This window comes from Haliotis rubra, unplaced genomic scaffold (assembly GCF_003918875.1).
Source record: "Haliotis rubra isolate DU_JTF1 unplaced genomic scaffold, ASM391887v1 Scf683, whole genome shotgun sequence".
Taxonomy (NCBI): domain Eukaryota; kingdom Metazoa; phylum Mollusca; class Gastropoda; order Lepetellida; family Haliotidae; genus Haliotis; species Haliotis rubra.
In genome coordinates, this window is record NW_025767394.1 from 225,493 (window position 1) to 243,795 (window position 18,303).

Consider the following 18,303-nt stretch of genomic DNA (forward strand, 5'->3'; position numbering starts at 1 on the left):
CAAAGGAGCAAGTGGGTATTTTCCATCAACAGCCATGTAGCATATTTCTCAACATAATGACACAATTTCTGTAACTACTTTCCAATGTCAAACCTACATACAAAACAACAGTAGCAAGAAATGTTACAAAAAACTGTGTTTCTAGAAATAGAAATGTGACAGAACATTGTGCTTCTGAAAAAAAGGAAACGAAATACAAAATCCTTAAAGCAAATTTCTCAACATGAGTGAGTGAGTTTCTTATAACTGTTTTTCATTGTCAAACCAACACAAAAAATAACCAATAACATACAATTGAGAGAAACTTTGTTTTTGAGAAGTCAGGAAAAAGTTTTCTTATTTATAAATGGTACCAATGACATTACAAATCTGTGCATGAACGCCAAGTGCACATAACCTTAAAACCCTGGTATAATTTCTGAATCATATACTGGAAAATTCAAGCGTTCCTTTATTATTTTCCCAGTTGTCATATCAAAGGAACACTTGGACAGCTTTATTCAAATATATTTTAAGTGTCCAAATATTAAATATCTGATGATGAAAACTGGAAACTGTTTTCTGCAGATAAATATTGACTCTAAATAATACAAACTTGTGTCTTACATTCACACGAGGAAATCATGCAAAAGTTTGAGCAGTGATCACATGACTATTGCTGAAGGCTGGTGTGGCTGAGATTCCAACACTGAGAAATCCTTTTAAGGCTAGACCAATTTTATTTCTTATTTTACAGATCCGTCGGTCGTATTTTTCCAAGAATAAAAATAAATAAATAAATACATTTTCCCCACTCAAAAATAAAAAAGTAATGTTTAGATATACGGGAATGAGACTTCAACTATCCAAGGCACTTTGTTGGACACACTGTTCTCAGAGACTTTAAACTGAATAATCTAACAATATTTGTTTAGAAATCAGTGTTTCGAAAGCACCTCAGCGAGTGTGAACTTGAAAAACAATGCCTTTAAAAACTCATGAGGGTTTTAGCTTTGACTGGTGATTTTTTAAAATGTTTTTTTTCCTCCTGCCTCTAGGTTTTCTGAGGACAAAACCCCGTAATTCAGAAATAAAATTGGTCTGGCCTAAATTATCTTTGTGTGAATGTCTCAAGTACACACATAAAAAATAAGACCTTGAGGTGACTTTCAAAATCAAATTTTAAAATTAAAGTTTAGTGATAACCCCTTAATAATCACCAAACGTTCTCACTTGACATAAGATGACATTTTTATGACAATGAACAATATGAATATGACTTGCTTCCACATTACTATTGATGAAATTATTTGATACAGATAAATGCAAAACAATCTTGGAACCGACAGTCTGTGCATGTCGTATTTGGCAGAGTTACCTCCCTTGTGCCATGAAGTTGCAAACTCCACCGCGCTTCCATTAAATGCAATAACTGAGTTTGAACAAGGCTTCTACATCAGGAACTGAAGAACGATAATCTGTACTGTTTTATGAACACATCACTGAGATACTTCAGTGTTTTAAAGCACGTACGTTGGTGCTGCCAAGTATTTCACAACACAGATGATAGTTCAATCACAACTTTCTTGGGTCAAGTCACCAACTCGGTCAACATCGTTTCCTAAAATGCTTCGTTCTTCCATGATTATCCTCTTTCTCCTTTGTGTTGTGACAGACACAAGCACAGCGGTCAAGTCTCTGCTACATAATGTGCTTGCCCTTTGGCGGTCGACGCAGGACGAATTTACTGGCTATATAATCCCTACACGCTTGCCAGCAGAATCAACTGCCAAAGTCATGTAAGAAAGTGTTAAGAAAGTCAAAGGATGGCCGCGAGTGAGAGTTAGTGTTCCAGGACGTCAGGATGACGTCATACACTTCATGTGGACAGATATTGGGCTTAGGCATCCTGTAGCCTTGCTGCACATGTTCAAAGGCTTCTTTGCTCGGGAGTCCTGAAGACAAAAAGAGATACCATCATATACCTACACAACAAGATCTACATGAACATTCACTTGGTCTAAGACCAAAAACCAATTGATAGGACTGAAGGGTTTCTAGATGACTGCACATGAATACCAGGTCTGTACTGACCCAGTGGATACAGTCCTAGCGAGTACAGACCATGGCCCGGTTTCACAAAGCTCTCGTTAGCCTAAGATCTTGTAACTTTCCTCTCCTCTTACGTACCTCCTATACTGTAACATTTAAGGTACAACCAGGTGTACGAATGCTACGAGGAAAGTTACAAGATCTTAGGCTAACGAGAGCTTTGTGAAACAGGGCCGAGGTGAGTACAGACCAGGTGTGTACAGACCAGGTGAGTACAGACGAGGTGGGTACAGACCAGGTGTGTCAGACTAGGAGGGTACAGACCAGGTGAGTCAGACTAGGAGGGTACAGACAAGGTGAGTCAGACTAGGAGGGTACAGACAAGGTGAGTCAGACTAGGAGGGTACAGACCAGGTGGGTACGGACCAGGTAGGTACAGACTAGGAGGGTACAGACCAGGTGAGTACGGACCAGGTGGGTACAGACTAAGTGGGTACTGACCAGGTGGGTACTGACCCGATGAGTACAGACCCGGTTGGAACTGGTACTGTTAAACAATCACGTACCTTCATATGGTTCCTTGCCATATGTGAGAATCTCCATGAGCACGACACCGAAGGACCACACATCTGCCTTTGTGCTGTACTTGTTATATAATAATACTTCAGGGGCCATCCACTTGATTGCCATCTTCAGACCTGCACAAACACAAACAACATTTATATTTCATTTGATCCAGACTGATACTTTTCAAAAATCATTTCACATACAATCTTAAATCAAATTCTAAGCACAAATATTTGGTAAATGTGGGTGACTAGAATCGATTATTGAGTGGGCGAGTATGGTGTCATGCCATTTTTAGCAATATTCCAGCAACATCACAAACCAGAAATGAACTGAAATTGTACCCATATGGGGAATAGAACCCTTCCCCGGGAGGTACTAACACTTTAACCACAAGGCTACCCTACCGATTATTGAAGTACGCCAGCAAAGTATATGCTGCAGTTTTTATTCTTTATGCAGTTGTTCCACTTAACATGTTATCTCCTGTACTCACTCACTCACTCACTCACTATACAATCACAGGCGTCAATGGAAGGGTGATATCAGAGCCTGGAATAATGTCGTCATAAGTTATTTCTTTAACACAAATCTGAGTGAGTGAGTGAGTTTGGATTTACGCCACTTTTAGCAATATTCCAGCAATATCACGGCGGGGGACACCTGAAATGGGCTTCACACATTGTACCCATGTGGGGAATTGACCCGGGTCTTCAGCGTGATGAGCCGTGTTAGCCACTACGCTACCCCACCCCCCCCCTCCACAAATATGAGAATCTGTCAGTGCCATGAATCTTACATAACATAAGTGTACCCCTTACAATTATATTCAACTCCATATTTAAACAAATGACTTGTATACTACTTCAGATAAGATAATCCCTTTGTTCATTGTCATAATACACTGAAACAAAGTATAAACTTTCCATTTGTTATATTCATGTTGAATATTCCATGCAAATAGAGTAGAAAAGACAGCAAAATCAGACCCATGCCAAGAAAAATCATAGAACACTGATCTTTCAAACAAAACTGTTTATTTAGGTAATTTTAACCTGCCATTTGTCAAAGGAATCTCCCCAGAACATCAAGTGCCATTTCACAAAGAAAGGAAAAATCTTCTAAAGATCTAAAAAGCTACCTATTCCGTGTTTCATAACCGAGTTTGAAAGTTCACCACACAAAGACAGCAAACCTGGTTAGTTTTCTGTTTTTAAAGGTAATTGCTTGTACCAATATGGAAGGCACCACACAAGGAAAGAAACAGTTTATATCAGGCTCCAAAGTAATATGTACTTTTTTTCATTCAACGAAAGAAAGAATTTATACAAGCAAAAGCTCAAAACTAATACATGCCATTTTTCAATATTCCAGAAATGAAACACACCGTACAACTAAAGAAAGTGTTTAAACCAGGACATCTCCAATCTTATGCTTTTTTTAACTATACCTGAAATGAAAGACAATTTTTTAAACTAGAACAGCTCCAAACTATAACGTGCATTTTTCAATATTCCAGGAACGGAAGACACCATACAATGAAAGGAGGAGTTACAACCAGAAAAGCTACAAATTACAAATACTTTTTTTCAATATTCAAAATATGAAAGACACAATACAACGAAAGAAGAGTTCAAACCAGGACAACTCCAAACTTATTCATCCATCTTTCCATTACCAGTATTCTAGAACTACTAGGACACGACACAGGAAGAGTCTACGTGACGAGATCTACACAGGTGACTAGTCTACGTGACGAGATCTACACAGGTGACTAGTCTACGTGATGAGATCTACACAGTTGACTAGTCTATGTGACGAGATCTACACAGTTGACTAGTCTACGTGACTAGATCTACACAGTTGACTAGTCTACGTGACGAGATCTACACAGGTGACTAGTCTTTGTTACGAGATCTACACAGGTGACTAGTCTATGTGACGAGATCTACACAGGTGACTAGTCTACGTGACGAGATCTACACAGGTGACTAGTCTACGTGACGAGATCTACACAGGTGACTAGTCTACGTGACGAGATCTACACAGGTGACTAGTCTAGTCGTATTGATCTACACAGATGACTAGTCTACGTGGCGAGATCTACACAGGTGACAGGTGACTAGTCTACACAGTGACTAGTCTACGTGATGAGATCTACACAGATGACTAGTCTACGTGACGAGATCTACACAGGTGACTAGTCTACATGACGAGATCTACACAGTTGACTAGTCTACGTAGGTGACTAGTCTACGTTTCCCTTCTTCCCTCTTCCAGTAATACCTTGATTCCTACCTCTCCTGAAGTTAAAGTCAGGATCATCCATAGCTTTGGTCATTCCAAAGCCAGCTATCTTCACCTTGTTGTGTTCCCCAACCAGAATATTTCGGGCTCCCAAGTTCCTATGTACAAACTTTTCCTTCTCCATGTAGGCCATCGCATCTGCAATCTGAAATGTTGAGAATGTTATGAAAACAGGTGACAAAGTCATCAATATCCCCAAAATGGTAACATTTTATAAGTATATATATGAAACATGATGATGAAACTTGAAAAATAATTGCAAACTATGAAAAAGTTTAAATTCATCACCAGACCTATTTATTTGCAAGTTGGGTTCCAGAACCTTATGTGGTTTTTGAGAACTGCTCTAAAAACTAGAACCACTGCCATTTTCAGTCAAGTCAAAGTGGTCGCTGTGGAAACTAAAAAAGATGTGAAAAAATATTTCTCAAAAGGACGAGCCAATTTATACTTGTGAGAGGTTTACACAAATTATGTGATCTAGACTACCAGTTGTCAGGCTACCATTGACATGGTGGCTGAGTGGGTTAGATTGCCGGTTTTGACTACTGGCGTTTTGGTGGCTTACAATGAGAATGTGGGTTCGAATCCCAGACGGGTCTCAACCCCCAAAATACTAGATGCTGTACTCTACTGAGAAAGTATAATCCCAAACATAAAACATGCTGTATAACAAAGCACCAGATCACCACTAAAACTATCCACGTGCCAAATTTGGTGAGGAAATATTCAATATCTGGTCTTAATTTAATACTCAGCAGAGGCCCAGATAAGCTGCGTATCCGGGTAAAATACGCATATGAAATTTCCAATTACGCATTGAAAAATAATTGTTGAGTACCAATTACGCACTTAAAATGTTAGATATGCAAAAAGTTTAAAACAAATGCGTACGGAATATATTTATAAAAATCGCTTGCGTAATGAAAAAGACATCGATTGCTATCAAGTTGTACTGTTAGTATAGGACAAGTGCTGTACTGTCCATTTAGGATGAGTGCTTTTTTATGAAATCATTTCCATTACATTTAAGTTGGTTTTGATTAGGTATGACATAAGGCACAACATACCTGCTTAGTAAACTTACTCAATGACATAATACTGAGTAAAATGACTAAAATACGTACATGTTTGAAAGCAGTGGGTAACGGAAAATGAAATACCCACTCAACATTCATAATACCCACTCCAATAAAATACAGTGGGTACAGTACCCACATGAGCTAAATCTTATCTGGAGCTCTGACCCAACATTAATACTCCTTGCAAAATGCACTGTAGGGAAAACAATTCAAGGATTATTAAGATCAAACAGAGGGTCTCAAGGCTGATCAAGGCTGCTTCTGTAAGTTTAACTTGATACATAGATACACACAGTAAACCTTGGAATTTAATTTCCTTTCCCATCACATACAGAGAGATGGAAGACAATTAATTAATCTGTGAGTGAGATAAGGTCGAGAGCACAATTTAATCATGGCTGAGACATTCTCTTACAATCAATTCATCCACAGTCCCATTCACAGATTCATAAGTGTAACTACAAGCCTTTGATATAGAAAACATTGTAAACATATTGATCAATACCTGTGCTCCGATCCACAATAACTGACTGAGTGCAAGATCCTTCCCTTTTCCTTCCCGCAAATACAACGACAAGCGTCCATTAAGCATGTATTCCGTGAGAAGGTAAATTGGTTCATTTTCACAGCACACTCCCAGAATGTTGATAATGTTCGGGTGCTGTAGAGTTTTTAATACTTGTGCTTCATCCAGGAACGCAGCAGTGCTTACACAGTCCTGTTTCTGCATCTTCACAGCAACTTCCTTTGATGAATTCCACTTTCCTGAAATACAAAATGTCAAAATGGTGATATCGTATCATATTGTCCAGGAGAAAAAAGGGGATTTTATTTTTGCTATTTATATGTACAGACAATGTTATTTCATAGGGCTGCGCAATATAACTGGTTTACCGGTATTTACCGGTCCAGGCATGAAAACGATACGTATTGCGATACGCTGATCGAAAACCGGTACTTTGACATGCATTCGGAAAACGTCGTAACACTCGGAAATCTTCGGATATTTCCTTGTTTCATTTGTTGCCAAATTAAAATGTAATTTTTGAGTAAAATTGATATTTTATACTTATCCTGACTCATGCTCTTTTGCTTGTCTCCTTCCTTATGAACATAGTGGAACACTTGTATCTCCCTAATTGAAGTTCCCTTCAATGTAAAATCACTAATTAGTACACCACGAGTTACCTCCCTTCCACAAGCTCGGGAACGAGGGCGCCACCTCTACCCATGTGCCTCACTCTCTCCTCATATACTGAGCCCAACATTTGAATTTACAGGGAAATCCAAAGTGTTATTTGGGGAGGATGGGAGGGTTGACTCATGAGTCAGGATAAGTATAAAATATCAATTTTACTCAAAAAATTACATATTTTCCTTATCCTGACTCATGCTCTTTTGCTTGTAGAATCCAACAGAGCCGGAGGTGGGAATATATAATACTTTGGATTTTAATAATTAGTGATTTGAACTGTGATGATTGTAATAACCCTATGAGAACTTCATAAAGGCATTGAACTGATGAATTCCTGCTGCCAGCTTATCAGCTGCCATATAGAGGTTATTACAATGTACTTATTATGATAAGTATATATAATATTAATACAATGCTTAAGACTAATAGACTTAAGCTTGTTAATATGCTAGTATAAACTCCTTAGAGTTTGTTAGCTAAAATACTTTAAGATATAAACATAGCACTAAGCTTAAAATATGATTAATTTTAAGCTAATTATATAATAACAAACCTCTTTAGGGTTTGTTAGTTAAAATATTTATATGATATAGACAGTGCTGAGCTTAAGATATGAATAAGCTTAGCTATATATATAACAGCAAACTTTGTAGAGTTTGTTAGCTAATACATTTTACAATATGAGTATAGTATTGTGCTTAAGATATAATTATCTTAAGCTACATATATATATAGCCAAACTTAGTAGAGTTTGTTAGCTAATATATTTTTACAATATGAGTATAATACTGTGCTTAAGATATAATTAACTTAAGCTACATATATAATAGCCAAACTTAGTATAGTTTGTTAGCTAATATATTTTACAATATGAGTATAGTACTGTGCTTAAGATATAATTAACTTAAGCTACATATATAATAGCCAAACTTAGTAAAGTTTGTTAGCTAATATATTTTTACAATATGAGTATAGTACTGTGCTTAAGATATAATTAACTTAAGCTACATATATAATAGCCAAACTTAGTAAAGTTTGTTAGCTAATATATTTTACAATATGAGTATAGTACTGTGCTTTAAGATATAATTAACTTAAGTTACATATACAATAGCCAAAAACTCTGTAGAGCTTATTAGCTAATAGATTTATAATGTAACCATAGTACTAAGCTTAAGATATGATTAGACTTAAGCTAAATGTATATAGCAAAAAACCTCCTTAGAGTTTATTAACTAATATACTTTTATGTTATAAACATAGTACTGAGCTTAAGATATGATTAAACTTAAGCTATATATATATAATAGTAAAACTCAGTGAGAGTTTGATAGCTAATACATTTTATTATGTTGATTTAGACCTAGTATTGAGCTTAAGATATGAAGTAAACCTTAAGCTAAATATATATATAGCAAAACCTTTTAGAGTTTTAATAGCTAATATACTTATATGGTATCAACATAGTATTGAGCTTAAGATATGAAGAAACCTTAAGCTACATATGTATAGCAAAACTCCGTAGAGTTTGTTAGCTAATACATGATATAATGTAACCATAAAGCTTAAAATATGATGAAAACTTAAGCCCAATATATAATAGCAAAACTCTTTTAGAGTTTTGATAGCTAATATACCTATATGCTATAAACATAGTACTGCTTTAAGATATGAATAAGCTTAAGTTACATATATAATAGCAAAAACTCCATAGAGTTTGTTAGCTAATACATGTTATAATGTAACCATATTGCTTAAGATATGATGAAACTTAAGCCAAATAGCAAAAGCTCTTTAGAGTTTGTTAGCTAATATAGTTATATGATATAAACATAGTACTGAGCTTAAGATATGAATGAGCTTAAGCTACCTATATAATAGCAAAACTCCGTGAGAGTTTGTTAGCTAATGTATTTTACAATATGAGTATAGTACTATGCTTAAAATATACTTGACTTAAGCTACGATATAATAGCCAAAAACTCTGTAGAGTTTGTTAGCTAATGCATTTATCATGTAACCACTGTGATGATAAAAACGAGCTTAAGCAAATTATATATAGCATGAAGCTATTTAGTACTGTTATAAGATAAGTAAAAATCTGTAAGATTGACTTATCTTCTCCGAGGAACTGTCAACTGTTGTGCAAGGACCATGGGATCGAATTGGTGGATACCTGAGATGTCCTCGGTGGTGATATCTCTCAGATAATGGTTGGCAACCACCATATCGGATCTACAGTAATAAACCCTCCATTATTTCAAATAACATTTGTGTAGATGAAATTGTAGAAGTTAGGGCTCTAATATCAAGAGTATTAAAGCTCATGGAGGGTCGGATTAGGTCCATCTGTCTTGTATGCACGTAGTATGACAGTTCTGATCCAAACGAGATATAGTACGTGAGACTACACTCTGCGTAAGTTGATGATAGAGGAAAAAATCTGTTGTATTTTTTCTTCCTGTTTGGTTTGGTGGAGATAAATTTACAGTGCTCTTGCTGGCCAGCGTGATAGCATCATCGTTATCATGGAGTCCAAGTATGTCATCCAGGCATGTTCATAAACCTCACTTGTGAGGTGTTGTAGCACTATATTCATATCCCCAAGTTGGTAACGTGAAACTTCCGCTTTATTCTCCAAACAGAAACTTAGTAGGTTTACTAACCATCTAGTTGTGTTAGTAGCTTGATGATGAAATTCAGGTGTAGTCTGAAACGCTGTGGATTTCGATCCACTTGTATCACGCCGCCTAGGTAAATCGCTATGATGTCCTTGACGATGTATGTGCACAACCGGGAGTTTGTGTCCTCGATGAACTTTATGTAAAATCGCCTGACTGCTGTGCCCTTGTCTAAACTTGACAGGGGAGGTCTCTAACCTGAAGAAAGCAGCCTAATCATGAAGGTTCAGGTTAACTGGGCTGTAAGGAGGCTTGCTCGTTCATTGATATAAAGTTGTCACTTGCAACCTATGTCTTGAACTGTGAACTATGCTCGACCTCTGTGTAGGGCGTTGTTCATCGGGGTCCAATCAGAATAAGGCATTTTGATTCTGTAGAGTACCAAGCTGTGATGTCACCGTGTGTAGCAGGAAAAGGAACTTTGTATAATATAGTGCCGCTGCTGATATTAGAACAATCATCGGTCTTCATCGTAACTTCCGGGTTACCCGAAAGTGACCACGCGTTTCGAGGATTAATGGTAAACGCTGAAAGCTTCGCGAGAAAATACCTTGCTCTGTAATATTAATGCTGGGTAGGTTATTTTCCTGGCTGTCGTGAAAGTACTTCAGTTTTGAATATAATTCCGACTTCTTTATATATAAAGGTACAATAACTTGTAAGTTGTCAGCTTGTAGACTGTATACATGAATGTATCGTCATAATTGTAGAATTAAAGCTGAATTTGTTGTACATATTTCTTCTCAGAAATGTTGACGATTATGAGTTATACTCGCTGTAACAAGGCTGCTGTTCAATTTCGATATTGAATTGTCTGCAGATATGCGTAATGGTCACGCATGTAGATAATCGTGATCGTCGTCCGGGATTGCATATACTAGCAATTTATACGAATAGTTGATTTCTGTGAAGATCTATGAAACGCCGCTTGACAAATTAATACAGCGACGCTTCTGTGTTGTAAATAGCCTGTGCAATTGTCTTCGCAGAGGGCTTATAGATTTGCATCTGGCATACAGTTGATAGACAACTTATGCGATGTCTTGAACGGACTGAGGAGTAGCTATATATGACGAGTGGCTAGTATATGGAGACCTTGGAGGAGACTTCCTCGGTGAACGCCGGAGACTTCACGGCTCGAAGTATCCCTTCTAGATCTACTGGTGAAGTAGACTTGAGCCACTTAGCCTTCGCGACCTTCGGCGAAGGTATCGAGAATCAAAGTCCGATTAGAATATATATATATATATATATATATATATATATATATATATATATATAAGAGCTTGCTTCGCGAATGGCCTCTGTGTTTAACAGGATGTGGGTCGGCGAGCGCTTCCTCCTCACGACGTCCCTTGTAGCTGGTGAGGCTCTAGTCTTCGCCGAGGCGCCTGGGACTTGCTGGTTCTGCATAAGTAGGGCCGAGTGGATCATCTTATCATTTTCAGAAGTCGTGGTTACGAAATCTGGTGATAAGTGTCTCAATGATCGTTCTAGATCTATTTAGGCCAACGAACATACGCCTCGCCATGGATTCAACTGAACCAATTTACGATTGTAGTTCTTATTGTTGATATCGATGATCAACTTGTAGTTTTCATCGATGTCTTAAGCCTTGAAGAAGGGTCCATGTTGTGCGTGGAAAACTTCTAGGCGGAAAGTTCGCAATTATGGTGTCTGAACTTTTGTGGCTTTATGGGATGCTATGTCTAGATTCTGTGCTACCGCAGCAATCGGAGGTAGGGTGATAGCATCTGCGCCGCTTCCTCTTCATCAGGTATGTCTGCGCCGCACTGCCACTCTAGGAAGGTGATGTAGACTTGTGTGCAGACTTGTGTGGTAACCTGTGAGGCGCATCGATGTGGTGATGTACGCAGGAGATCGGAGACTATTGACAGCTTCGCTCTTCTTTGAGTAGTCCCTTGACTCTGTTAAATGACGATCTATATTCGGGTGTCCTTCCCGAGTGCCTTCGCTTCGCAATGCCTTCGCTAACGCCTTCACGAACGCCAGCCACGCCGCTGAAGCTTCCTCCGCGCTCGGTGCTGGGGAACGGCGATTTGAGCTTCGCAAGGCTTCCGTGAGGTCTGGTGGCTGAGTCTGCATCTAAGGATGAAGCCGAGGAATGTGATGATCTATCCCGCCTTCGCGAAGGCCTTCGCGAAGGCTGTACATCTGGGTCCTTCGTCAAGGTGGTCTCATGCGACTTCCTTCGCGGCTGCATCGCCTTGGCTGCTACGCTGACTGGAGGTGCCTCTAGAGTGTTGTTCGTTGGAGCCTTCGCCGAAGGCTCGTACTCTGGGCTGGCTGCTTCTCCAGTCTGTAGTGACCTCCATCACGACCATGATTTGCCGTAGTAGCTCGCCTGGGATGGTCTGCGACGGCAGTCGGTGCCATCTCTGCTTGTTAGTGGTGGGGCCCTCAGGTAAGTCGCCTGACATCAGTGTAGAGACATCAGGCTGCATGACGATCTCTGCTGATGTCATTGTAGCTGTCACCGGTCGCTACTTGTCTCATACGTCGAGGATGATGATCGGCTGATCATCGTGAGAGGCCAAGTTCAGCGGCTGGAACAATCTCGGGTTGAGAAAGTCCTAGTAGACTTCGCTGAATTCCCCTCAGAGGTCGACGCTGCCCTGGGGGGTGCCAAGTCTGCGCTGAGTGTTGGTAGCGACGGGACCCTCAGGAAGATCATCGAATGTTGATCTGCGCTGACATCACTGTTGCCGACATCAGTCATTCTTTGATGTACATCAGGAATGATGATCGGCTGATCATCATACAGGCCCAAATCTCACGATGAGAACAATCTCGGGCTGAGAAAGTTCTAGTAGACTTCGCTGAATACCCCTCAGTGCGACGAAGGGGATGTCTGGGGAAGCAGGACGCTTCTTGAGGCGCGGACTACGCCCCACGCTCTCCACCATTCTAGCGAAACCCAGACGGGAGGGGGTCGACCAACAGCAGTAGCCTGGCGAGGGGTTCAGGTGTATCAGTCATGCTAGACTCTGCATACGCGACTCTATCTGCTGCGCCTCAAACGCAAAGTAATTATTTATTAAAGGTAGAATTGGATAAATTAGTATCGCAACTGCAACGTGAATCACATGAAACATGGCGCAGTACAGCTAGGGTGATATTAAATGCGGATCAGCAGCAGAATAAAAACGTAATGTGCAACAGTACAGAATTTTATCAACGTAATCCACTGCAACAGCACGGCGCCCCGCATAAATAGTAGAAACACGACTAAATATCAATATATAATTGTTGAAAGATACTAGCTAAACCTCTATAGATCTCTATACGAGGTAACTAACTAAATATAATCAAAGGATATAGTGTGTCGGGAGACACAGGCGCTCTCACGTCCAGCTCACTGGGCGAAGAAGGAGAGAGTGAGGCACATGGGTAGAGGTGGCGCCCTCGTTCCCGCGCTTGTGGAAGGGAGGTAACTCGTGGTGTACTAATTAGTGATTTTACATTGAAGGGAACTTCAATTAGGGAGATACAAGTGTTCCACTATGTTCGCAAGAGGAAGGAGACAAGCAAAAGAGCATGAGTCAGGATAAGGAAAAATAATACTTCATGCAATATATTGCAATACATATCGCAATACATGCTTTCGCATCGCAATATAAATAATCTCTGCAATACCCACCCCTATTATTTCCAGAACAACGACACTTGCCGCCCATTAAATGATTTTAAGCACATGTCAGAAACTAAACAGACACTTAACAGTGGCAAAACCTACAGTGTGTTGAGTGAGTGGGTTTAGTTTTTCGCCACTTTCAAGAAATATTCCATCAAAATCATAGTGAACGTCACTGAACGACACCAGAAATGGGCTTCACACATTGTACCCACGTGGGGATCGAACCCAGGACTTCAGTGTGACCTGCGAACGCTTTTATCACTGAGTTAACCCAATACCTGAGACTGACTGACTGACTGAGTTTGGTTTTACGCCGCTTTTAGCAATATTCCAGCAATATCACGGCGGGGGAAACCAGAAATGGGCTTCACACATTGTACCCATGTGGGCAATACTCTGAGAGGACATCAAGGCTTCAGTGATAAATCTAATATTTCAAATTTGAATCAAAGAAATACCAGGTGTAAAAGTTGATCAGCTCCTCAAGTGACACATCAAAATGTCTACACCATGCCTGATAATGAGAAATGTCATAAAATTAGTAATTTCAGCCCAGTCAAATTAATCAAACTCTGATTACCACCTGCCAACCATGTAAATCTCATTATACAAACCTAGCCACACTTCAGCAAACTGTCCACTTCCCAGACGTCTGATTAGAACCAGGGTGGTTTTCAGTGTGAGGTACTCGTCCTGTTTGCCTCTGTCCATTGCCCATAGTAGAGACCGAGGCTTGGAACACACTTGGGTAAGCTTGCAACACAAGCCATCTATGATTTCTGAAATGACGAGAGAGCACATGTAACGACTGTTTGGTCTGTTGTTTAACACAGCACTCAGCAATATTCCAGCTACATAGCATCGGTCTGTAAATAGTGAAGTCTGGACCAGACAATCCAGTGATCAACAGCATGAGCATTGATCTACGCAATTTGGATACAATGACATGTGTCAACCCAGCCAGCAAACCTGACCACCCATCCCGTTAGTCGCCTAAGCATGCAGTGTTCACGAATAGCATCTGACCCTCCGACAAATCCGGCAGATTCGGCAACGGTCTGATAGAACTGTACAACCCACCGGTCCCAGTGTGTGACTGTATATTTCACGATGACTTTGACTGAAGTTGTTATATGTGACATGTGACACTTGTTTGCTGTTTATAAATCTTATGTTTGTTAATAATTTCAATGCCAATTATAAGAAATGTTAAATCTGAAATGTGTGTTTAATTTTATTCTTTGGGTCTTGTGAATTTCAATGGGTCAGACAGACATCTGAAGCTTACACCAGAAATGGGCTTAACACATTGTACCCATGTGGGGAATCGAACCCGGGTCTTCGGCGTGACGAGCGGAACGCCTAGACCACTAGGCTACCCCCACCCCCAAAGGCACCAGTACTCCACTAGAAACTTGTATAGTAGGTTTCAATATGATACATTCAATGTAGAGGGTAAGTTCAGTTTTAGGCTGCTTTTAGCAATAGTCGAGCAATATGACAGCAGGGGACACAGAAATAGGATTCACATATTGTACCCATGTGGGGAACTGAACCCGGATCTTCAGCATTACAAGCAAACACTCTAATCACTAGGCTAACCCACCACCCCTATTTAAATGAAAACGGACGCCCGTACATACTGATCACTATATCCCTCCATTTTTCAAACTGGGGCCAAAAAAGTAAGGAAGGTAATCCATTTAATAATCTGAAAAAATAACATTTGCTAACAGCATGTGATGATTTGATTTAGGAATCCTATCAGCGTGGACAGAGAGGGCCAATATTTAACGACGTGTAGCCCTCCTAGTCTACACGAAGCAAGGATGTGTTATCACTGCCTCACCTTTATAGTGGTTGACAAGTTCAAGTAGAGATCGAAACATTCTTTTAGCTGAAATGAAGTAGAATTCCTTGAGTGAGTCTTCAGATCGGGTCGTGTAGATCTTGTAATGCTTGACCAAGTAGCCTCGGAGTTCGTCATAGTCTCGCACGGACAACGTATATGTGTCTGAAAACAGAGGAAGAACAATGTCATACAAGGCTTATCAAGTTTATGTCAACACTGACACTTTGTCATATAATGTTGTATCAAGTTTGATCAAGTGATACTGATAGAATGTCTGTGTGCAGCAATATCTCACTTTGTCGTCTATATCTCACTGTTTTATACCATGTCTCAGAGTGTCATGTTATATCTGAGTTATATCATTCATGTTATGCTCTGTCTGTCTGTGCCATACCATGTCTCATGCCATTATCTCACTGTGTCACATGACATCTCACTTGGAAAATCATATATCATGTCTCACTATGTCGTACCCTATCTCACCATTATATCATGTCTCACTATGTCGTACCCTATCTCACCATTTTATCATGTCTCACTACGTCATACCCTTTTCACCATTATATCATGTCTCACTATGTCATACCCTATCTCACCATTATATATCATATCTCACCATTATATGTCTCACTATGTCATACCCTATCTCACCATTATATCATATCTCACCATTATATCATATCTCACCATTATATCATGTCTCACTATGTCATACCCTATCTCACCATTATATCATGTCTCACTATGTCATACCCTATCTCACCATTATATCATGTCTCACTATGTCATACCCTATCTCACCATTATATCATGTCTCACTATGTCATACCCTATCTCACCATTATATCATGTCTCACCATTATATCATGTCTCACTATGTCATACCCTATCTCACCATTATATCATATCTCACCATTATATCATGTCTCACTATGTCGTACCCTATCTCACCATTATATCATGTCTCACTATGTCATGTCACACCAATTATATCATGTCTCACTATCTCACCATTATATATGTCTATCTCACCATTATATCATGTCTCACTATGTCATACCCTATCTCACCATTATATCATGTCTCACTATGTCGTACCCTATCTCACCATTATATCATGTCTCACTATGTCATACCCTATCTCACCATTATATCATGTCTCACCATGTCTTACCCTGTGATATTATGCCATTGTGCCACACCTAGTTTATTTCTCGACACTTACATTTCAGATTATACCATAATTTACAAGCAATTTCAAACACGTTTCAGCTTTATTGCAATGAAAAAACATTTCCTCACTTAAAAACTCACTTTTTAAACAACAATTGTATACAACACTATTCATCTTATTCATAATGAATAATTATAAATAGTTTTTTGCTCTGATAACAAATTTGTAAATGTTTTGCTAAATCGAAACGACACCTCGTAAATTATTCATTTCACACCAAATCAGTATATTCAATTATGCAATCAATTTCTAGACATCAAACACGTCAACGCGAGACAATATCTCAAACATTCATAACAATGTAACGCTCCTACACAAACAGCAATCTACTACAAGTGACTACCACGACGGTACGTATCAATGCATTATCACATGAAATGTACAAATGTCTGTCACACCAACGGGTACAATTACAAAGATCAAAGAGCTTTGTTACGAGCCTCATGAAATATGCAAGCGATAGCCACATGTTTCGACCATCGCGACACACTCTGGGGGAATCAACCTTCAGTTTGAGGATGGGTAATAGACGGAGAAATTGATGAAATGTGTTTATTTCGTAAGTATAGGTAATCAATTTCAAAGACGACTTGTAACTTCGGACACCTGAAACAGTTATGTACGATGATTAGATGACTGGACATCCAAATATCACGCTTAAATGATCAAGTTGCTGACTGCTCAGAGGGCATGGTCACACAATTCCTATACAAATGATCAAGTTGCTGACTGCTCAGAGGGGATGGTCACAGCCTGTGAGACAATTCCTATACACATTAAGATCATGCTTTCAGACAAACACACAGGCCATTCATGGGGACTGTTCAGACCATTCGGACAATCGAACAGACTATTCAGAGCAGTATATGGCTTAATCAGACAGACCATTTGTAACAAAGGCTTATTTCAAACAATGCATGTTCAATAAAGGACGAATCATTCAAACCATCATTGGATCACTAATACCACATGGGTATTACGCAACTCCCATAAGGATAATTCAGATCATGTTGGGATTATTCAAATCATGTAAGGATTATTTACACCTTAAAGCATTATCCAGTCAATATAGGGATTATTTCAGGATCAGTCAGATCATGTAGGGATTAATCACACCACAGAGGATGATTTAGACCATTTAAGATCAATCCAACATGATTGCTTTGGTTGTTGTTTTACGCCGCACTCAGCAATATTCCATATGGCGGCAGTCTGTAAATAATCGAGTCTGGACCAGACAATCCAGTGATCAACAGCATGAGCATCGATCTACGCAATTTGAATACGATGATATGTGTTAACCAAGTCAGCGAGCCTGACCACCCGATACTGTGAATGGCCTCTTACGACAAACATGGGTTGCTGAAGACCAGTTCTCACCCAGATCTTCATGGGTCAGTCAAATATGAGAGAATCATTCACACCATATTGGCATCGGTCAGACCAACAGCAAATTAACTCAAAAACAACCCCAAATACAATCTCATTGAAGACATATGGGAAAGTCCAGAGTACTTGCTATAACCATTTGTTCTTTACCCAGGGTAATTATTTGGCACAAACCACTATTTGGCTGGCACCGCCACACCCGATTGTTAATGTGACGTCACGCAACAATCACTCACACTGGCGGAATCGAGTGAGTGAATGACCTTTATCGCCACAACCAGCAATACACAGCCACATCATGTCGACA

The 18,303-nt window shown here is 39.4% G+C and overlaps 1 protein-coding gene across 7 annotated transcripts in view; it reads right to left on the reverse strand.

Annotated features, from left to right (window-relative positions):
- Positions 1 to 554: 554 nt before the first annotated feature.
- Positions 555 to 18,303, reverse strand: part of LOC124258113 (tyrosine-protein kinase SRK2-like) — a 126,706-nt gene continuing 108,957 nt past the window's right edge. For 6 of the 7 annotated variants that reach the window (XM_046692182.1, XM_046692181.1, XM_046692178.1 and 3 more), the window contains exons 4-9: positions 15,371 to 15,535; positions 14,136 to 14,300; positions 6,493 to 6,752; positions 4,885 to 5,050; positions 2,598 to 2,729; positions 555 to 1,934 (exon numbers count right to left, since the gene is read on the reverse strand). In XM_046692182.1, coding sequence (XP_046548138.1) covers positions 1,762 to 1,934; positions 2,598 to 2,729; positions 4,885 to 5,050; positions 6,493 to 6,752; positions 14,136 to 14,300; positions 15,371 to 15,535 — 1,061 coding nt within the window. In that variant the 3' untranslated portion in view covers positions 555 to 1,761. The remainder of the gene's footprint in view (positions 1,935 to 2,597; positions 2,730 to 4,884; positions 5,051 to 6,492; positions 6,753 to 14,135; positions 14,301 to 15,370; positions 15,536 to 18,303) is intronic. The other variant, XM_046692179.1, reaches the window with a different exon arrangement.